Below are 22,620 nucleotides of genomic sequence, written 5' to 3' on the forward strand. Positions count from 1 at the left end.
TTTTTTTTTTTTTTTATTAGGAACAGAAGAAAGGGTCAGGCAATTAAACTTAGGAATGGAGAGAGATAGTTAGCCATGTTACGCTGAAGCTGGGCAGCAGGTAGCGCAGGGTGGCACTTTATAAATTAACTTACTTAGAGGCATTAGTTTTCATAGGCTACAGCTTACATGGTCATAGCATTGGACCAAGTAGGCTGTAGCTTATCAAAGCTCATGTCTCTGAACAAGTTAGTTCATAAGGTGCTGCCCTGCCCTTCCCTGCCTCCTGCCTAAACTTATATATGGAAAGTTTCCATTATATGAGGTGAATGCTGGAAAATTATGACTATTTAGAGAGGAACAGATAAGTGAGAGCATGGTGGAAATATACAAGTGATGTTTCCACAGGATTAATTGCATTGGGTACTTCTATTTACTTTATGTCTTAGTATAAAAGGAAGGGCATATGCAATAACACTGGAAAAACAACTTGCAAGATATGTGTTACGTAATGTATAGTTAACTCATTGGTCTTTACCCTTAAAATTTTTTTTTTAAACACGTAGTAGAATCCCAGAAACAATAAGATTTCCTTATGTGAATAAGGAACAATCTACAGCTGTTCTAGCTGGCATAAGTATCTATAAGAAAAGTAAACCCTCATTTGAGAGTATAAGCCAGCAACCTATGGTTAAAAAAACCCCTTCTGAGCATATTATTTTTATCACTGTTAATGGTAAGTTTGTTCTGATTTCTCCCCGCCCTCAGAGGCATCTATCATTGCCCAGAAGGAGTGAGGACATCAGATTCGAATGACTAAGGTCGGATCTGGTGTAGCAAGTCCTATGTTCTTATTATACTGCCAATCTCATTGTGTCCTGATTTGTCATTCCAGCTTCATCTTTGGAATTCCTGAAATAGTTTCCCTTGCTCTTAGCTCCATTGCCTGTTGAAGATTTCTAACTTTGGTTATAATAATCGAGTTACAGTTTTTGTAGTGATTATGAGCTTGTGGCTGGCACTGGAAAGGTGTGCTCTGTAGCTTTTTGCCACTACTGAACTCTTGGAAAAGGAGAGAGAGGTTATGCCATTCTGGGGAGCTTGCCAATGCATGTGGTGGTGCTGAGGGAAGCCACAAGATGTCCAGGCCCCTGAAGTGGCTCTATGTTGAGCACTGTGCTGTTTTGCCGAGAGGAACTGTTAACTTTTATTGTGCAACCATTCCCGAGCAGAATGGCATATCCTGTGGAGGGATGAGTACTGGAAGGAATTATGATTTGTGTGAAGGTAAGAGGAAAAAGAGAAGTCCTTTTCTTTCTCCTTTCACCCCTTTTGCTCCTTGAATAGTCCTAGCAGCAGTCCAGGATTTTCCTAGTGTAGGATTGTGAAAAACTGGTATTTCTGCAGTCTGGACAGAACATTAAATCCTCCAACACATGCTGCTTGGCCCTGGTGCAGTTTTACTTCAGGTATTTGTAGTTGATTAGTTCATCCTCTCCTTGCGTTTCCCACCTAGTGCTAGTGGGATGTGACAGAGAAGGAAGAGCTTCTCTGGAAAACCTGACTTGCAAAACTAGGATTGTAATGTTTTGTCTGATAATCTCTCTAGGCTTATAGTCTTTGTACTTCTCTGCAAAAATGTTTTTTTGGCTCGTCTTTCCTTCATTTGAATAATCATCCTTATTTATAATTATTCTTATTCATATGTGTAGTCCCACTTAGGTTAGACTGCATTATTCAGTGCTGTTGTTGACACCATCAGCATTTCCTATTTCTGTGTCCAAGAGAAACTAACGATCGAATAAAAAGGACAAGCCCATTTTAAATATTATAGCACATCATGGCCCTAATTGTAGGTGGAGGCATCATTGTGCTGGGTGCTGTACAGACGGAGAACATAAAGATTGCTTCTGCCCAAGAAAGCTAACAATGAATTTATAAGGCAAAAAAGATAATGGCTGAATGCACAGAAAAGATAACAAGAAACAGGATGATACAGGTCCATATGATGGACAGTAATTGCAGCACACTGGCAGCCTCAGTCTTGTCAAAGTTTGTTTGGTTTTTTTTTAGGTTTTACATTAAAAAGTGTCTTAAGGGGGTGGGTGCGGAGTTGGAAGAAGGATAACTTTTAGTTGGTGTAATAAAAGATATCACATTTAGCCAAAGAACCTTGTCTAAGGAACCTATGTCCTTAGACCAACAGAGCTACAACCAACAACCCTATAAGCCTTACAGTACAGGCAATCCCTGCTTAGCGCTCTTAATTGGTTTCTGAAAAACTGAACGTTAGGTGAAACCAAAAGTATTTGATGACCCAAGATGGTGGCTGTGAGCATTATTATAGCAAAACGCATTGAGCACTAAGTGAAATCAGGTATCGAGTTAAAATTAGCATTATAGCAAAATAGTGCTAAGCGAAACAGCATTAAGCAGGGGTTGCCTTTATAAGGTACTTCTGCAGTTAGAAGGAGTTTTCTTCTGTAGTGTGTGAAGAGTAGCATGAAGGTGTTTGAAACTGGATCAAATGAACAGTTGGAGACTAGCTTAGAACTAAACCTGTGTCCATTTTTAATGTGGACTTTTTTTTTTTTTTTTTTTTTAAAGTTTTGATGTAATTAATTGAAAAGTTAGACTCTTCTTTGTGCCTTGGTAATGCTGATATTACCTTAACAGGACTGGTGAATTTTAAGCTCCCTCTGGTGACTGTACAATGCAAGGATAAAACATGGGGTTTTTTTGTTTAGACCAGTGCTGTCCAACTTCTACGTGGCCAGAAGCTGCACAGCCTGCTGGCCAGGCTAGCAGGGGTCACATCTGAGGGCAGCATATCCCCTGTGCAGCTATGAATTTTAGATACCTTATCAGTATAGCACTAAGCTGGGTTTCCTTCAGTTGCTGATCTTGTTTGCAACACCGTATTACCATATTACCTTGATTTCAAGATGAGTTTGTTTTTTCCCCCCTTCACTTAACATAGGTGGGGGAAAAGCCACTTATTTTGGTATTGAGGGTGTGTGTGTGTGAGCTGTGCTGGCTTTGGATTTGGATTAGAAGTTGTCCCTGTTGGACAGCCCTGCTGTAGATGAAATTGCACAAACTCATCCATTTTATTGTTATTTGCTATATATATGTATGTAAAATGTTAGTGAAATGATTAATTTGGATATGGAGGTGGTGCATAATTATTAAAGAATAGAAGCTTGCACTGAAGCATGATAGAGAATTACTCTTACCATATACATTGGTTAGGATAGTGCTAATATTTGGAGCTGGTGAATATACTTGTAGAAAAGTGCTTGTAGACAGCAAAGGATATTTATCATTCTTTTCTATAATTGGGAAAGAGTGCGGATGAGAATAAGTGCTTAGCATCTACTAAAAAATAGGCGAGATTCTCAGTTCTAATGTTCAGCACTAGAGGGTAGTATGTTACTGCTGATAACTTAACATGTCCAGTTTCTTTCACCTTTTAGAAATACTATATTCTTTACAACTTCTAATCTAAATAGAAACTTTCAGGGGAAAAAAAGTTAGCAGAAGTACTACCTTTCTTGTATTAGCAACATTTCCATTTCTCTTGATTGACATTTCAGTAGTTCATGTTATGTTTTAGATGGTGATGATGGGTTTTTTATTTGAGCTCTGTTTTGATTTGGGCTGTGTCAGTCCAGGACAAAGAGGAGTCATGGAGAATCTTCATATCCATCTATCATTCTTTTTTCAGTGCGTTTTTGTTTTAATATTAGCAATGCAGAAAAACGTGGTGATTTGCAATGTGAATATTCATAAAAAGATGTATTTACATTGTGATGTAGGTGTGGGTATTCATGATAGTCTACTAATAGGAAGGCTGTGCCAGAAAAATTACAGGTACCTTACCATGGCAGATTTAATTTCGCTTTTTTTGGTATTAGTCACTGAGACAAATATTTACTGGAACATGAAATTACTCGTATGCAATAAGAATGTTACTTTACAGATTACTAAAATGCAGGGAAACTTTATTTTCTCTTAGGCACCACCTTCCATGGTCAATAATGAACAACGCCAGCATGCCGAGCACATATTCTTATCATTTAGAAAGTCAAAATCGCCATTTGCTGTTTGCAAGCATATTTTGGGTAAGTCTTTAATGCATTTATTGAGATATTTAGAATGACAGTAATGTAATGGCTGTCAGATGATGCAGGTCTTTTGCAGTTGGGAAGTGAAAATTAAGCTGTTTGCTTTTAAATTATTCCTGATCCATCTTATTTTCAGTACAGTGCTCTGACTGTGCTAACATTTTAAATTGGTGCTAATTGGTTTCATTATGCCTAGCTGACTAGATTAATTAAAAGAAGTTTGTTTGAAACAGTGTGTTACTTCCGACGCCAGTACTGAAAGTGAATTTAAAGGTGAAGTGTGCAGCAAATTTACAATGTAAATGAAAAATAGCTCTGTAAGATTACTAGCACAATACAGTATGTTTTAAACCATTTATTTTAGGTACTTTTTGATGTGGTTGCAGAGTTGCTGGAATGCTTTAACTAAGACTTCCAGTGCAAAAGCTCCATTTCCCTTCACTGCTTTTTGGCCTTATTTGTATTCATAGTTGCATTAACTAAACAAAGTTTTGGTACAGCTTCCTTGCCCATCTAATTTCTAAAATAATTTAGAAGCTGATCTTGTACATTCAGCTCTTGGGCACGCCCCTGGTCTCTTCAAGTCTGTTCATAACTTCTGATGAAGTAGGCTGTTGCCCAAGGCTTTCTGAACCAGTCAGTCTTTAAGGTGCCCCCCGCCTTACCTTCTGCTTCACTCTTTACAGTGAATACTGTAAGAGTTCTGGAGTTTATTAATGTTGCCACAGATAATGAAGGTCGCCTGACACTTTCCATTATGGGATCCATGCTTAACAGCAAGGACTGAAATTTGATAGGCTAGTAGAAATAGAGGGGATCACCCTAGTTTGTCTTCTGCTGTCCCTGTGAAAAGTTGCTTAGATTAGATGGGTTAGAAAGCTCTGAACAATCACTGCCTCTACAAACTTTGCAGAGATTCATTAGGTTGACACCTAAATTCTTCAGACTTCATCTGCCTGGGGTATGCAAGATCCTCATATATAGTTCCTGTGCGTTGGGTGGACTATCCACATTCACATCCCAGGTCTTCTGCAAAGGCTGGAGAGGAGTGGGCATAACAGATAAGAAACCAGGTAAGGGATGGAACGAATTAGAGGAGAGAAGGAAGAAACAGGCTCTTGCCACTTGAGTGTTACCTTTATGAAACCTGGAATAGAAACTCACCACTTCAAAGTTTAATAGTCCTCTTACATCAGCAAATAGCTCTGAAACCTGCTGGCAAAGGGCTGTCACTAGGGCTAGGGGCAGAAGTTGCACACAAACTGGTTTAAGTGATTGGAAACTGGTGTAAACCTGTAACACAACAGAAGTTCAGTGCACATAAGCTGCTTTCAAAATGGCTGAAACTAGTTTAAGGTAAACCTGGTTGAATGTAGCATCAGACTTAACTGGTTTAGGGTAAATTGGTTTACGGAACTTCTGCCTCAGATCCCTTCCTGGTTCAAGGAACTCATAGTCCTTCAGCATCCCAGCATGCTTTGTAGTCCTGGGCTGTGCTGTCTGAGCAGAACAGGGACTGCATTGCCTGGGCTTCCCCCCACTGCAGCCCAGGGCCCCCCAGCCCGGGGCAGCCCCAGAAGCTGAGGGGAATTCTTCCCTCCCCAACCCCAGAGCTGCTTGCCTCAGCCCCTGCAAGTTGCAGGGAGTGAAGGGAAATTCTATTCCTCCACAGTCAGTTTTGTCTCAGCCGCTGCGAGTCTGAGGCAAAACTAGTTGCAGGGGAGTAGAAGAATTTCCCTCCACTCCCTGAGGCTGCCCTGATACTGGCAGGGGCTGAGGCAAGCACCTCTGAGGTATGGGAGGGGAAGAATCCCCCTCGGCTCCCTGGGGCTGCCCTGGGCTGGGGGACCTTGGGGTGCAGTGTGGAAAGCCCCCCCAAAGCAGGGGCTTCCTGGTGTCCCAATGCTTGGCTGCACGGCTAGGCATCTGGCCAGGAGGACTTCTTTTCCCTCCCTCCTGTGGAAGCTGGGAAGGTGGGGGGTGGCATTCCCCTCTGGTCCCCAGGGCTGCCTGGCCTGGAGACTCAGGCTGGGGGAAACCCAGCACCTGGACAGGGGGCTTCTTAACCCTGCGTGGGGAAACAGCAGAGGTTGTGGGCATGTACTGAGGAGCCAGCTGGGGACACTTGGGCTGGGCTGACAATGGCCAGCTGGCTGAAGGTGTGCTCTAGCGCCCCCTGCCTACGGGTCATGGTCAGTGCAGGCCTCCCCTCCCTTTCCCAACTTTTCTGAATGTCAGTTCAGTTGTTTGTATCAGTTCAACCTACGAAACTTTGATGAAGCTGCCTAGACTGAGTCTGATTCTGCCTTAAGTTTTTTGACTTTCTGTACTTAGCCTAGAGGAGGATAACAGCATACTTTCCTACCAGTTACTTACTTGCCTTACATTGTGGATGTCTGCCTTATAGAACTGGAAGTCTCAATCCTGTTGATGTCTCCAATTTTGCAGCTAAATTTTGGTTCATTGTGGAAAAGATTCTATTTTTAATAACTTTATATTTTCTTAAATTAAAGAATTTTTAAATTTAGCATGTTGAAACTATAATTTGGGCCACTTATGTGTAAGCTTGTGCATTGGTTTTTAATGATAATCTAATACTCTTTTATCCAGTTAAACTCAATAGATTTAGCATAAAGTGATAAACCAATTTAAATCTTAAATGGATGCTACAGTGCAAGTCTGAATATTGTAAGGATTTAAAATTATTTCTTAATCAGCTGTGCTCCTCTCAAACCATCAATTCTCTTAACCAAGCCCATATTTCTGGCTTTGGCAGCTAACTTTGCACAGTCATGTTTTTTTTGCAGTTCCTTACTGCCTCTGAGCTTGCTCGCTACTGTCCCCTCACTATTCTATAACCACGTCTCCATGCTGCTCTTTCCTTAGTGCTATCCAGAATTTTTTTTTAAGTGGTAAATAGGCGTTGACGTTAGTGATCTGCTAACACCAGATTAAATTCAGATTTTGTTGTTTTTTTTTCTTTTTCTGTTTCAAATTATGCCACATAGTAATTTATTAGCCTCCTGTCTAGTCTCTTACTTACATTACCCTCATCGCTTTAATGCCTGAGTGCCTGTGTCTCCTACACTTTAACAGGAAATTGAGATTTGATTAGTTCTTTCATGGTAAATGTGGAAGCTTGTACTCTATGCATGGCAGCTAAGTAAATGATTAGCTTTCAATGCTGTCTTTTGTTTGAAATTATTTTGTAATGTAAATGATCCTATGCTATTTATTCCTCCCTAATCACAAAACAAATTTCTACTTTAAATGCTTGTTAAATACTTCTAAGTGGGACTGAGTCTTAAACTTACAGGGGTAAGGTTGACAGCTTTTGCATGGTATAGACATAGATGCACGCAAGTATGTTAAAATTAAGTTTGCAAAGTCAAGCATTCAGAAGAGGAAATGTGAAAATTTTCTTAGTAATTTCAGTTCAGCTTCTTGTGCACGTACCCTTATGAAATAATCTTTACTCAGTGTAAAGTTCATATACTATTTTTCCCACAGAACTGCTTTCTCATTCATTGCCCAGTCCTGTCTGTTCCCATCCCTACTCCTCATCCTAGTCCCTGCTTTCTTGTCCAGCCAGTTGCCTTCTTAGGTCCTAATCTTACCTTGGATAATATGTGATGATTTGCTAATTTGTGGTCATTGATCTTATACATTTGAGGTGCCTTTAGGGAAGAACCTCACTCTTGAAGCAAAATTAGTTCACAGAACTACAACTGACTGTTCATTTATCTGAGAGGTTTTTTTCAGTTCAACAAATGTGAGCAGTGAACATATAACATCATCCAGTAACTGAATGATTTTGGTTTTCTTAACAGAAACTAGTAAAGTGGACTATGTCCTTTTTCAAGCTGCCACAGCGATAATGGAAGCAGTTGTAAGAGAATGGATTCTCCTGGAAAAAAGTAGCATCGAGTCACTGCGAACATTCCTTCTAACCTATGTCTTACAAAGGCCTAAGTACGTACTGACAAAGTGCCTCCAAAATACCTCTATAAGTTTCTGCATATATCTCATTTGCCTTTGTTTTAATCTTCCTCTGCTAACGGATAGAAAACATTTCAGTGCTAGTGATTTCTAATTGCTTAATCCTTGGTTGACATTAGCAGCCCGTTTTTTCATATAAGTTTTCATATTGTACATTTAAAAACGAATCAGTTTTCAAATTCTGTTTTTATAGGAACCTTGTGGTGTTCAAATTAATGGCAAGAACTAAATATTTTTATTATGTTTGCAGCCTTCAAAAGTACGTTCGGGAGCAGATTCTGTTAGCAGTAGCAGTCATAGTGAAACGAGGATCCTTAGACAAATCAATTGACTGCAAGAGCATTTTCCATGAAGTCAGCCAGTTGATAAGCAGTGGTAATCCCACTGTGGTAAGTTCTTGTTTAAGATCTAACCAGCTATAATAGCATTACAAGTTGTATATTACATAAATGTTGTAGTTTGCTGGATTCATTTCATGTGTAGAAACCAAAATTCTGAAGTTTAATAACAATAAATGGCTGTTTGAATAGTTAAATCTGTTTGGATTTTTTTCATGAAAATGGGTTATAGGGTTGTTTGTTATACAGATAGCATTTTACTCCAAAATGAATCTGAGTACTAGAGAAAGACTTAGATTTTAATTTTGTCATTCAAGACATAAGTGTTGACAAGCGCTTTGAACTTTTTTATTTTAATATCAGTGTGTTTGTTTATTTAGTAAAATATCATCTTAACTGAAAATAGGTATATTGTTTCCATTTTAAGGGTTGCTTTGAGCAATGGCAGCTTGATATAAAAATGGATTTTTCCATTCTTTGGTTGTGGTTCCCTACATGCTTTGTTTCACTTGCATCTGTCCATTGCTGCACCCTGTTTTAGTTCAGCTGTTGGAATCATCCTCTGAGCAAGTGGCTTAGACTCTTGCTGTTCCCTGAAGATGGGTGGGTAAAGAAAAGGAGAGATGAGGAAGTAAAACCTGGAATGGGAACAGAGCTTATTCTCTCTAGATTTAGTATTGTACTAGGGGTGAGTGTTGCCTGCTTTGAGTGCAAAGTAGAAACAAGGTATTCAGTATCTATCTTTACTTAGTTTAATTCCATTTATTGTGCCAGGAAATAAGATTAGAATAGGTCACAATGAAGGCATGTAACAAGAGATTAAGGAAAGTTGATTTTCCCCCACCACCCCCCACTAGTTGCAAATTTTAGATAATGCAGGTATAATCCTGGTGCTATTCAACTAAAGCATCCAAATATTCTAGGGCCTGACTTTAAGGATTATGAAACGCATAGAACTACAGTTGAGGTATGTGGAAGTACTAGATGACCAATACCTTGAACATCTGATCAAAGAAGTTCAGTGAAAATAATGCGGGTCATGTCATGATCCTAAAAATAGTATGTCAGCCTCTCTGAGTGCATCTAATGGATTTCTCGCATGTGTATGGAAACACACTTCTAAACTCAGATTTCCTGTTTGGCAACAAAATGCTCTGTTTTCAAGACTGTGAAAAGCACTATTGAGCTATTTGTTAGTTCATTAAAGCATGTTTAGCCTATCATAGTCTGCAGTTGGATGAAGATTCATGTTTGTATAGAACACATGCATTACTACATTTTAAAAGAAAATTATATTTCCTGAAAATATACATGTAGTTGAGGTTTCCAGAAGTTTATTTGTATAAACATACATATGTTTAAGAAGTTTTTATTTTTAACTCGACTGCTAAAATGGGGCTGGCAGAAAGCTTCAGGTCAACAAAGAGTCTGTGAGCTAGCTCTTAAATTCAAGAGATTGGCAAAACTGAGGCTATGCTCAAGATTATACACACAAATTGCATTGTCTGTCGTTTAAAGTTGGGCCTACATGTAATACATGTAACACACTTCCTAAGTTTTAAAGCTACTAATAGTTTTCCCACGTGTAGAGTCTTTTTCCATTTGTAGAGTCATTACTAGCACAACCACAATACAGAATGCACCACAAACTAGCTGCATAGTAGAGGTGGCAGTCTTCCAGCTCCCTCTTCCAAATTCTTCCTACATCTGAAACATACAGATCAGCTTTGACTCATCTCTTCCTTCCCATCTGCTGTCTCCCTCCCACCCGCAAATACTTGACCCTGCATGGTTCCACAAAACTATATACACTCAATTTTGAAGAAGGATTTTTATAAACCATAGATTAGAAAATCAGATTTTCTATTTAAGGACTTTCCATTTGTAATACATTGTAACGAGCAACAACGCTCCTTGCTACCAAAAAAAAAAAAAGCATGTTATTGGTATTTAAGTATGATTACAAGATGTATTACAAAATTGCAAGTCTTAAATTGCACTTATATTAACGACACCACCATTTAATGAGGAGTGTATAATGAAAAGCAAATCTTTCCAGTTCTTTTGAAACGTATTACTTGCTACAAAAACATTAGTTAGAACTTGAGGAATGACACAGCTTAATATGGTCTTGAACTTTTGAAATCTTTAGTGCCTATTAATAAACAGGGTATAAATTCATCTGTATGCATCCCACAGTGCATTTCTATTACAGAACAAGTCAAGAAGGTAAAATTAAGATTAAATGAGAAATACTAAGCTGGTCAGGAACCAAGCCATCTGCTGCTATTTTATATAGCACTTAATACAGCAACCCTGATCCTGACTGGGGCATTAGGGTGTTTGTTATTCCAGTATAAAAATGTAAAATTATGAAGTGTATATGATAGCGAAGAACCAGCTGGAATCATTAATTTTCCATTTACAGACTTAGAATTTGGTCCTTAAAAAAAGTTTGTTACTATTTTAAATCAAGTTGAAAGTTTTCAAGAAGGAGGCCATCCTCCAACAGAACTGTGAAGACCAGTTAAACTGGGCTTCCTACCAAATTGGGCAGGTGGGAGGAGGGGAAGTGGGGTTAGGATATGGGGGTAGGGGTGGGGGAGATCTTTAATTTGTTTCTGCTCCCTCTCTGCCTTCTTGATGCCTTTTGACTTCCATTTTATATCTTCTTTTTACCTATTGCCTCTGTTTCCTGTCTAAAGCCTCTGGAATTCTGAAACTGGGGAGTATGGTTCTGTTATACATTTGTGAGTCCTAGATCTCTGTTTAGACCCTGTCCCTCCCAGATTTCTGCTCCATGATGTTTCCTTCTGGTCTACCCATCTGTCTTCCTACCTATGGCTCAGTCCAGCAACTGCAGACGCTCAGCCTGGACTCGGCAATAGGTTGGTCTTATGTTTTAAAATTGTTAATGTTTTTCTTATATAAAATCTGAAAATGATTGTATTGAAGTGATAGCCTGGGCCATGCCAAAGCAGTAGTAGGAAAAGAGGAGGAAAAACAGCATTAAAGGGTAAACAAATACTAGAGGTGCATCAATACATCAGTCCAATATTGGATCAGTACTAATGTAAAGAAAATTTACTGTATTGGATATCGGCCCAATGGGGCTGATAATTTGTCCAATAAATGCCTGTGCTGTGCGCAGCTGCAGTGCAGCACGGAGCAGAGCAGGCAGCATGGAGAGCTGCTTCTAGCTGGTAAGTTGGAAAGGGAAGGGGGAAAGAAGGAGTGTGGAGGGGCAGATCAGCACCCCCGCTGTGAGGGAGGGAGCAGGGGCAGGTGCTGCCCAGGGGGGCAGGGGTGTGGGACAGGCTTGACTTGTGGGGGGGGGGCAGCTCCCACTGCTGGTTGCACTCTGGGTGGGTGGGGGGTGCCCCCACTGTATCTGCACTGGGTGGGCAGGCTGGCTGGAGTCAGTGCTGCACAGGGCTCTTTTTGGCAGGGGCTGGGCTCAGAGCATGTGCTGGTGACACTGGAAGGGGCTGCAGCCACCCCAGATTTTGCTGCAGCTTTGCTCCCAGCGCTACCACTAACTCCAGCCTCAGCTCTTCCCAGCCCCTGGGTGGAAGCAGGACATGGAGCCGGGCTGTGCCAGGTGGTGTGGAGCTGGGAGCGGAGCTGTGGCAAAATTTGGGGTGGCTTCAGCATCTTCCCAGCATTGCTGGTGTCCACTCCAAGCCCAGCCCCCACTGAGAAGAGCCCCATGCAGCTTTGGCTTCAACCCACCCACTCTCCTGGTGCAGATGGGGGGGCACACAGCCTCCTCTTGCCATCCCAGGGTGCAAGCAGTGATAGGAGCTGCCACCTCGAGCTGCGCCTCCATCTTGTTCTGCCCCCTGTGGGCAGCATCTGCCCCCTCCCTCACTCTGGGGGCATTGGTCTGCCCCCCACGCCCCTTCCCTCTCCCCTTCTCTTCCACCACAACAGACTTACCACCTGAAGGCAGCTGTGTCGGATACTGTATCAGCTGATATGCCTCCTTAAATATTGGCTGTTGGCCCCCAAAATCTCTATCAGGCACCCCTAACAAATACCACTATAAGAAAATGATCCTCTGTCTGTCCCAGAAAAAGGCGCATAAGGACATGAGGGAATGAGGAGGGAGACTAGTGTTCTCCTTTCGTGTAACATGCTCTGAACTTAAGCCATTTGCAATCAGCACAGTTATTTTTTTGAGTAAACTACTCTTTCCCTGTTTCTGCTCTTTTTTTTTTTTTTTTCTTTGCCTGTGTAAGCTACCTGAACTCATTTCTCTTGGGGGTGAGAGGTAGGTGAGGAAGAGTGTGTTTCTTCTTTCTCTTTGGCTCCCAATCAGACTACCATAGCCACATTTGTTATAGGTGTTCTCTTTGACATAAATTGGTCCCAATCTCAATGTTATTCTTATGGGTGTGTGTACTGTCAGGCCCTGATATTGGAAGCAACCAGGATTATGACAGTGGAAATGGTAGTTGGAACAAAAGTTGTACAGCATGAATACATGGTTGCTTTGGGGATTTGTATGTCTCAAAGTTTCCGTATGTGTAATTTACTACATATCAACTAAAATATCTGATGGATATTATGGGATATTGAGGTTGTAGCTTGATAAACCAGAAAAATGATTCAAAATTATTTGAATGAATTTCAGGTATATGCAGGACTGCATTTGTTTTAAGACAGATCATATGCAGAGATACAGACTGAGGAACATTTAGTTATGCTGTAGTATTGCAGAAAAGGTCCTGGGGCTTATAGTGGACTGCAAGCTGAGTATGAATCAACAGTGTGTGCGTTTGTTGGCAAAACAAGTCAGTAGTGTACTGGGTTGTATCAGCCAGTTGATACACCCAGCTTCAAGTCATGAGAAGTTATTCTTCTGCTCTATTCTCCTAAACTGTTTGCAGTGGTGGCAGATGACAGAACAAGGTTGAGGATATTAGGAAGAACTTGGAGGGTGGTGAAGCACTGGAGCAGGTGACCTGGAGAGGTGGTAGAATCTCCATGTTGGAAGTTTTTAAGTTCTGGCTTGACAAAGCCCTGGCTGGAATGATCTAGTTGGGGATGGGTCCTGCTTTGTGTGTTGTGGGGAGGGGGTTGGTCTAACTGACCTCCTGAGGTCCCTTCCAACCCTAATTTTCTATTATTTTATCATTCTGTGATTCTGTTCAATGCTTGTGAGGCCTTACCTGCAGCCTTGTTTCTAGTTTGGACCCCACCTTTCAGGGAAGAGTCCATGGGAGAGCAACAAAAATGATTGGAGGGCTGGGAAACATGATTTATGAGAGGGAAAACTGGGATTATTTAGTCTGGAGTTGAGGAGAGGGTTTTGGAATGCCTCCTTTATTTTCCTGGCTCCTGCTTCTGTATCCTGTCATATTTTCCCTCTGGCCATCAAGAAATGGTATCAGTACTTCTGCCAGTAATTTCAGTGTTTTTCTCTGTAGTCTGTACTTCTGTGGGACAGAGTTGGCAGAAGTCTCAGAACACATGGGTAATTTTAGCTTGCCAAATAGATGTTTTCCATCCCTGATTTCAAGATTCTAGGGAAATGTGCTGGCCAAGTTCCTCTCAACCATACGTGCCTTCAATTTCTTGGCCTTGTACTCCTGTGTACTTACACTTTGCATACCTCAAGGACTTCTCCCTTGCTGTGGCTTGAACACAAGTAATTTGCTGGTTCTCCAACTGCCAGTATAGCTGCAGTTTTCCAGATTGCTGCTTTTTTTATGTGTGTATATGTTTTAGCTTATCTGTTCAAGCATTTTTAAAAATGTGTGATCAAGCTATATGTCCTGACCTCTTGGAAAGTTTCCTAGTGCATCTAAAGAGGAGTAATTTAGTGCTTGGTATACTGTGGAGGGAAAAAAACATTTACATACCAGACAATAGCCAGGGTATTTGTCCTTGTAGTAAGAAAGGAAGGAGTTAACCACTAATGCCTGGGCAGGAGAATTTGGCTGTCTATGAACAGAATCAGGCTGGAATGCATCATGCCAGCATTTCTGCCAGAATGTGGAAAAAGCAAATGGGTCCAAACAGTTGTAACCAAGACTGCAAACAGAGAAGCTGTATGCTTTAGTTAAAGAACACATTTGGATCCATGAATGGAGTGCATTCTAGTAATGTAGAAATTACTTAACAGTGCACAAACATTAAAATCTTAACATAATACTATTTAAATGCTTGTGTCAATGAGAATGTGTGTGTGACACTCTTGTGTAGGCCTCTCTCTCTTTTACTTTTGAAAGGGAAAGTGAATCCAATTTACCAAATTCATGTAGTAGGAAGCTATTACAACAAGATCTTAGGAAGCTATTACAACAAATTGATAGAACTTTCATTTTCAGTGTAATGTTTTAAATAGTAATTGTAGAAGTTGCTGAGCTAATCTCGGTGTGCGTGTAGCTTCAAAGATAGGACTGGGATGTAAGGCAAGTAAAGCGAGTATACTTGTAGACAGGAACATGCAAAATACTCTGTCTTGCCAGGCATTTTCATCCAGCTCGTGGCACCCACCAACTAATTCTACCCTACCCAGAGCCTTCTTCTCACGGGGGTGGGAGAGAGGCACACACATATACACCCTCTCCGAACATACCCTATTGCATCTCACTCCCACCCTTGTGGGCAGAAGGGCCCAGCTTGGCCAGCATGCAGCTTCTGGGCGGGGCTGCTGCTGCCACTGCTGCAGCCTCTGGGGGACCTACTTGGCTTCCCCGGTGTGCCGCTCGCTCTGGACAGCAGGTAGGGAAGCAGCAGGAGCAGGGGGAGCTGCAGCTGAGTGGAAGCATGGGGCTGGGACTGGTGGCAGCATGGAGCGGCGGCAGCAGCACAAAGTTCAGGTGGGTAGGATTTTTGGGGGGGGGGGGATGTCTGGGGACCCCCCAAACACTCCCCATGGCATGCAGCCCCCACAGGTGGCAGCAGGTGGGGGTGCTTGTACATGATGCAGGCACTGTCACCCAGTGGCATGCTGCTTTGGCCAGCGCTGCACATGCTAGTGAGGAGTGCAACCTGGCCTGCTGCCTCAGTTGCCAGGGCTCCCTTCTGTGCATGTGAAGCCTCCTCACTCATGCACCACTGGAGGGAAGCCCCATGTACTGGAGCTGGCTGCCTTCGCCACTCCATGCTGCACGGGTCCTGGGACTCTACTGAAAGTGGAGGGGATCCCCAGGCCATTTTCCCCATGGAGTTCCAGCACCATTCCCTGCCCCACAGGTGAAGGCAGCCAACTCCAGTGCATGGGACTTCCCTCTAGTGGCGTGTGAGTGTGGAAGCCACATGTGCGTGGTGGGGAGCACTGGCGATGGAGGTGGCTGGCCCTTCACTCCTTGCCGTGATGTCACGATTTAGACAGCGCTGCCTAAATCAGTGTGCTGCCGGATGGCAGCATGTGTACCAGGCAGGAGCATCCCTGCCTGCTGTTGCTGCAGCTGCCTGCTGGGGCTGCACACTATGGGAGGGGTGTGTGTGTGTGTGTGCATGCGCGCATGTGCATGTAGGGGTGTCCCCCATCCTCTGTCACACCCCACAAATGCTATACACCCCCCACCTCTCGCTCCACACAATATAAAGGACAAAGAATTTATTTTTGAGTTACTATGCAGTCACCTCCGTATACACTATGCAGATACAAATCATGACATTTTTTTGTAATAAAGTTAAAATGTTATAGTAGGTGTTTGCCTTTCTTAGCGTATGATTTGGTTTTTTGTGGTTCTAAGATGGCAATCCCTCCCCCCATACTGGAAAAAAAATGGTATTTCTGGAGGGCATTGGAGGGACTTTGGTGCCAGAGGTCAGGGGTTAGGGGTGCAACTTCTGGTCCCAAGATGGGGACCTGGGTGTGGGGCAACTAAAGCTCACCAAACCTCCTTAAGTGGCCCTCCAGATGAAATAATTGCCTGCTCTGAGGGGTGTGAGCAGCTGTACAGGCAATGCCCCAGATCTGTCTTTATGCTTACTTTGGGCTGCTTGTTCTACCTAGTGCCCATTGCTCATGGTGCATTCTGGGCCTAGTCATCTGAAGATTAGGTTTTGTCCCTGCTATCTGCATCCATAACTTCAGAGAAATCTTTTATTTTTTTTTTTTCTTTTCATTCTGCCTGTCAAAAAGGTGTATATTTTATTTGGGGGAGGGGGCATATTCTATGCAAAAAGAATATGATAATGAGCATAGTAACATTCACGTGGAGCTGTAGCCAAAGCATATTCTCTCTGAACACAGGTTTATTACCTTCAGTGGTTCCCAAAGGGTGTGCTGTGAGAGCGACAGAAGTGTATTGTGAGATTCTTCTGTGCAAGGAGGTAAATATTCTCCATCCCCCATCTGGCTCCTTGGGGGACTGCCCCAGCTGCTCCAGCAATGCCTGTGGCTGCTTCTCTGGGGACTGCTCCATTGGTGCTGCCTTCCCCATTCCCAGGCAGCTCCTGTAATGCCCTCCAGCCCTCCCAGCAGCTCACTTTGCTGCAAGCAGGCTAGTGAACACACAGATGGAACCTGCTTAGCTCATCCCCTCCTTCTCCCGTGCTCCTGGGGCTGGCAGGACTGGCTGAGGTGGTGGTTACTGGCATGTGGGACCTTTTGGAAGCTGCCTCAGTAGCTGGGGCTGCCGTAGCTCCCTTAGGTATAGACCAGAGGTTGGGAGGTTGCAGATGGTGGCAAGAACAGGTCACGGAGGACGAAGTGCTGCCTTCTTGACCCTTAACTGACATCAGCTAGATTGGTGATTCTCACCATTTTTAGCTCCAAGGCCCCCCTCCACATTCTTCCTGAATCCAGCAAGCTACATTTGATTTTTAACTGTGGTGACATAACATTTAGAAAGTTGTGGAAGGGTGCCTTAAGGCTAAAAAGGTTAAGAACTACTGATATAGAGACTATGCCCTTTCTTAAAGAAAGATGTACTTGGTGTCATTTTTTAATAGTACATCTCAGCACAGGCATGATTTTCTCTGGCAGGGGAAGAGAATATTTGTATTCATCCTTTACTTCTATTCCTGTATTAGCACAAGAGACTAATGCTGTTTCCTTAGAGTGTGTACATTTTTTTCAGTCTATCATTCTTTAAACACAAACAGAAGAAAGTGTTTCCTGCATTTACATTATCAGAAGATAACAAAAGAAAGGTGAAAAAGTTTGTCAGTTTCCAGTGTCACATACTAAGTTCCTGCAGGCTGAGCTGCCCATTTCACCTGCCAAGGGCTCCATGCACCCCTAGTTTCACGTCCAAAACGTCTGAATGCCAACTAGACTGTCTTGTTGCACTTTGTTTCTGAGCAACTCCTTAACTCTTCTCTCATGCAAAGGACTCTGTGTGGGTATGGACATATGTACATATGGAGTTTGGAGCTCTTTCAAAAGCAGAACATTTCAAAAGGGCAACAGCTGTTATGTTCTCATTGTTGTGTGAATGAGCCAAGTACAATTCAAATGTAGCAAAACCACTCCAACTTTAAAGCCGCTTCATCCAGGGTTGACGTTGGAGCAGTTGTACTGACCCATGATGATTGTCCCTTCTTATTGTTACCATGCTTTTGTGTGAAGTCCATTCGTACTTAAGGACTTGTTTAGATTTGTTGTAACTTAAAACAGACTTCTAAAAGAAGCCCAGATCCTTGGGTTCTTGGTCCTGTATTTTAATGTTGAGACTCCTGAGATGCCGTATTTCTTAATAATCCATGCATAAACTTTTTGATGTTGTATTAATTGACTCTAGAATGTAGGTCATGCAGTAAAATTGTTATTGCCCTCTGAGTATGACCTACAAGTTACTTGAGGGAATTCCAGCTGCATTTATACCGGGTACCCTTGGTTAAAAAAAAAAACAAATCAAACATTTACAGGATTCCTATAACCAATGACTTCAGTGAGTAAGAGGCCTTTTGCCTTTTTAATTCATTTAATTTTAGTACATTTATAATGAAACCATCTGAACAGGAACTGTGAAAGGTCACAACTAAGCAAACAGTAAATTCATTTTTCTTCAAACTTAGAGTGATACATGATTCATTAGACAATCCAGAAAATGATTTGGAGTTTCATTACTGAAGATAGAAAAGTAAAAGCAACCAAAGAGTTTCTTGGATACGGTTAGGTAGTAGAAGCTTGTATCACCCTTAGATCAACTTGAAAAAGAATATACTGCATCTGAAAGTTTATCCAAGTCTATCCCAACCTTGTTGTTGCTCTAATAGATGATAAATAAAATGGTAAGTATTTATGTGGGTGTTATCTAAAATACAGCGAACAGATGTATAAAACTGGGGTACTGTCTTAATGCTTTGTTAGCTGGAATGGATGTTTGGGCTGCAGCATGCATTTGGAATAGTGGAAGTCATCTGGGAAGATGAGAAAATGAATTTGATAGATTAACAAATTTTAGTCTACTTCACATGAGCACAACCAGCAAGTACCTTGTTTAAGTGAATAGCCTGACAAAAAGTGCCATGCACTTATCCTAACAGTGTAAACCGTGCCTCTTGAGTACAGTGCTCCCTGTGCTGTGGTATTGACAGCCTCAGAATTGTCTGGCTCCCCTCATTTTCAGTGATTCTTAGAGCAGTCTTTTGACAGCTGTTTGTTCTTTCTGGGTCAGTTTGAGCACAGTTAATTTACAAAGTATACAGATGCAATGACTTGTGCAGTTAACCAGAGTATAGTTAAGTTGTGAAGTAGACAGTGGTGCTGAAAGATCATAGAATCACAGCATAGCAGGGTTGAAAAGGACCTTGGGAGGTCATCTAGTCCAACCCCCTGCTCAAGGCAGAATCAGTCGCTGACTAAACCATCCCACGTCACCTGTTTGTCAAACAAGTTCTTTAAAACATCCAAGGATGGAGATTCCACAGCCACACTGAGTAACTTGTTCCAAAGCTTAACCACCCTCCTAATGAGAGAGTTCTTCAAAATATATCCATCCCGATTTTTTTCTTCTGTTGCAATTTGAGACTATTGCTCCTTGTTCTCTCCTGTGCAGCAACAAAGACAAATTTATATCGATCTTCCATATAACCATCCTTCAGGTATCTGAAGACTGTTATCAAATCTGGCTATATAACTGCCTTTTTAGCTATTTAAAGACTTATTGAATTGCACTCAGGTGTCTTGTTTCCAAACCAAATAACTCTCATACTTTAAGCCTATCCTCATAAGCAGGGGTGGGCAATTATTTCGTGCAGAGGGCCACTTACCCAGTTTTGGCAAGCTGTCAAAGGCTGCGTGTGTAGCCCTGCCCCCTGGTCAACATCTTGGGAACAATGTCCCAATGTCTTGGGACCAGTGTCCCAAGGCCAGCACTGGTGGGATCCAGAGTGGGGTGCAGGCTGTCAGGGGTCTGTGAAGCTGGGCTGGGCTGCACCACCAGGGAGAGGGGGGAGCTGGCCCAGCTCCATAGAGCCCCTGCCAGCCAGGACCCTGTACTCCTGCTGCCTTGCTCTGGGCCCTGCCAGCGCTGGCCCCGAGACACTGTTGTGGCCCTGTGCTCCTGCTGGCTCCCGTACCCGTTCACTTCCAATGCTGCTGCCCCCCTCCCCAGCTCTGTGGCACAGGTGGGGGCAGCGTGCAGCCCTGACCCTGTGCTCACCATCAGGGAACGAGCTGGTGCTGAGTGTGGGGGGGAAAGTGGCCCCTCCCCTGCCCCATGGACGGTGCTCCCTGCTGCAGTCTGCACAGGGCTGTCCTGAGCAGGCACAGGCAGCCCCATGTGGGTTGCGAGCAGCTGCAGCACGGGGTGCCAGCAAGGCCACTTTTTCCCATGCTTAGTACCAGCTTGTAACCTGTTGCCAGCCTGGGTCCCGTGCCGGCTCCGGGCTCACCCGTCTGGGCTGCACTGTAGCAACAGCAGCTGCATGGTGTGGAAGAAAGCACCCTCCTCCCCTTGCCGTGCTGGGCAGTGTTTGCTGCTGCTGCTGCTGTCCACCTGGAGCTCATGCCACGGCAGCCTGTGGTGTGGCTGCCACTGCTGCCTCTGTGCTGCCTAGTGTGCATGGGGAAAAATGGCCCCCCGGTGCTCCATGCTGCAGCTGCTCGCAGCCCGTATGGGTGGGCAAAATTATGGCCTGCCAGCTGATTTTGGATCCAGCTTGTGGTCAGACACACACCCATTCTTGGTATCTGTCTCATGGCTGCCACTGTTGCACTGTGGATGGGGCTGAGCCCCTCCTGCTTTCACCCGGGGCAGTGCACACTATGCTTTCTCCTTCTCCTGTTGGAGGGCCCTGGTTAGCACGCATAGCTTCCCAGTGGGGCTGCTTCTGCTCGGCTCCCTCCATCTCCAGCAGCTTCTCCTGTCCCCACTGCAGTGCTCTGGGCAGCAGATAAGGAAGGGAAGCAGCAGCAGATGAGGGTGAAGCTGCAGCTGGGAGCTCTTGCCTTACCTTCTACCCACTCTGCCCACCCAGTGTGATCAGCAGCCACCTGTGGGCTGCTGAGTGGGTGGAAGATGACTTTGCCAGGAAGTTATGCATGCTGGGCAGGAGCACAGGGCAGGTATAGGCAAGAGCCCAGTCCTGGCTGCCCTGAGTGGGAGTGGATAGGGCTTGACCTCATTCATAGTGATGGGGAACAGCTATGGGCTGGAGGGGAGGGTAAGGGTGGACTGCACCCGCACTGCCTGGGCGAACTCTGCTGCACATGCCCCATGCTCTTCCCTTCCCCTACCTACCTCTGGGTGGCTCCCAAGATCTAGTGCTTGGGCAATCCCCTACCATATACCCCCACAGTATCCAAAAGTAAGACTTTATTTTGAGCTATTATGTAGTTCTCTCTCTCTCTCAAACTTGTATACAAATCAGGACAACAGTATTTTTAAGAATAAAATAAAAATCAAACATCTACTATAAACACATTTTAAGGGTATGATTTTTTTTTTAAATATACTTTGTTAAAATGATCTGTTTTGAAAAAGTTTCTATTTGGGGCTCTTGACTTGATTGGTTTGGCACCATTCTTGGGGAGGTCTTAGGCTTCTGAAACCTCCACTGATTGGTTGAGGGTGATGTGGCAATTTGTTAGAGGGGTCACAACCCCTCGCTACCTGATAGGCCATGAGGCACAGGCATGGCCTAGAGGGCAGAACTTCTGGGACCCCAGGGGCAGGTCATGCACCATGAGGGCAGGTCCTATAGGAGGGCAGTGTTTACATTCTGATGTCGGGGACCATGTGACAGGAGCAGGAAATTCTGAGACCAACATGGCAGTGTTGAAAGTGAACTGGGCAAAATTTGGTGTTGGGTGGGTGGAACTTTTTATGACGTGAACCATGTCACAGGGTGGGATTTCTGGTTCCAAGATGGCAAATCCCCCTCCCAAAAGGAGTACTTCTGGAGCAAGGGCAGGGACTTCTGGTGGTGTTGGTCAGGGCTTACAGGCGGGACTTCTGTTCTCAAGATGGCAGCCAGGGGGTGATGGGGCACCTGTCAAGGGATGGAACTTAGCAGTCTGACAAGTGTACCCTTATGGTCCTTGACAGCTCACCAAAACTCAGGGTTAAGTGACCCTCCGGCCAAAATAATTGCCCATGCCTGCTCTAGAGTGTCTGTAACTGTCCAGCCTGATGCCACTTGCAAACATGCACCCAGTTGCATCCTCCACATCAGCAGGAATCCTAGTTTTCTCTGTTTAAAAATCATAGGTTCTCTGATTTAAAAAAAAAAATGCAAATTCCTTCATTTAAACCCCCCAAAATCTGCATTTTTTTTCCACAATTAAAATGAAACACAGGGAGGTAGGTAGATAGATAGGGTTGGGGCAGGCTCTATAATGTGTATATAGGCTCTGTAGAGTGTGTGTTTTGGAGGAAATCAAACTTCTCATTGTGGTTGAATCAGAACAGACAGAGCCAGCTTTTCTTTATTTAGGGCTATGGTGTGATCACAGGGAGGATTTCATACAGCAATGGGAATCACCCACTTGTCTGTTTTAAAGGAATCCTCCTTTTCTAAGTTTTCAAGCATTTTTATACTTAAGACAGATAGAGGAAAAAAAATACGACCTCGGAGAAACTAAAACAAGTTTACTTAATTGGACATCTGTGCACAGGGTAATAAGACATGCAAGATTTCTTATCTCAGAACATATAACTGAAATAAGCAGAATCAGCGCTTCTGGTTTCTGTCTGTTTTTCTAGTCAAGTAGGTCAGAATCCCGACTAAATTTACTCCTACATTCCCTAATTTGGGTTTTTGTT

The 22,620-nt window shown here is 43.3% G+C and overlaps 1 protein-coding gene across 3 annotated transcripts in view; it reads left to right on the forward strand.

Moving 5' to 3' along the window:
• The first annotated feature begins 3,965 nt into the window (after positions 1–3,965).
• XPO4 (exportin 4) overlaps positions 3,966–22,620 on the forward strand; it is a 106,977-nt gene continuing 88,322 nt past the window's right edge. For 2 of the 3 annotated variants that reach the window (XM_019530184.1, XM_019530185.1), the window contains exons 1-3: positions 3,966–4,103; positions 7,937–8,078; positions 8,356–8,494. In XM_019530184.1, coding sequence (XP_019385729.1) covers positions 4,010–4,103; positions 7,937–8,078; positions 8,356–8,494 — 375 coding nt within the window. In that variant the 5' untranslated portion in view covers positions 3,966–4,009. The remainder of the gene's footprint in view (positions 4,104–7,936; positions 8,079–8,355; positions 8,495–22,620) is intronic. The other variant, XM_019530183.1, reaches the window with a different exon arrangement.

The sequence above is a fragment of the Crocodylus porosus genome, unplaced genomic scaffold (genome assembly GCF_001723895.1).
Source record: "Crocodylus porosus isolate Cpor-Errol unplaced genomic scaffold, CroPor_comp1, whole genome shotgun sequence".
NCBI lineage: Eukaryota > Metazoa > Chordata > Crocodylia > Crocodylidae > Crocodylus > Crocodylus porosus.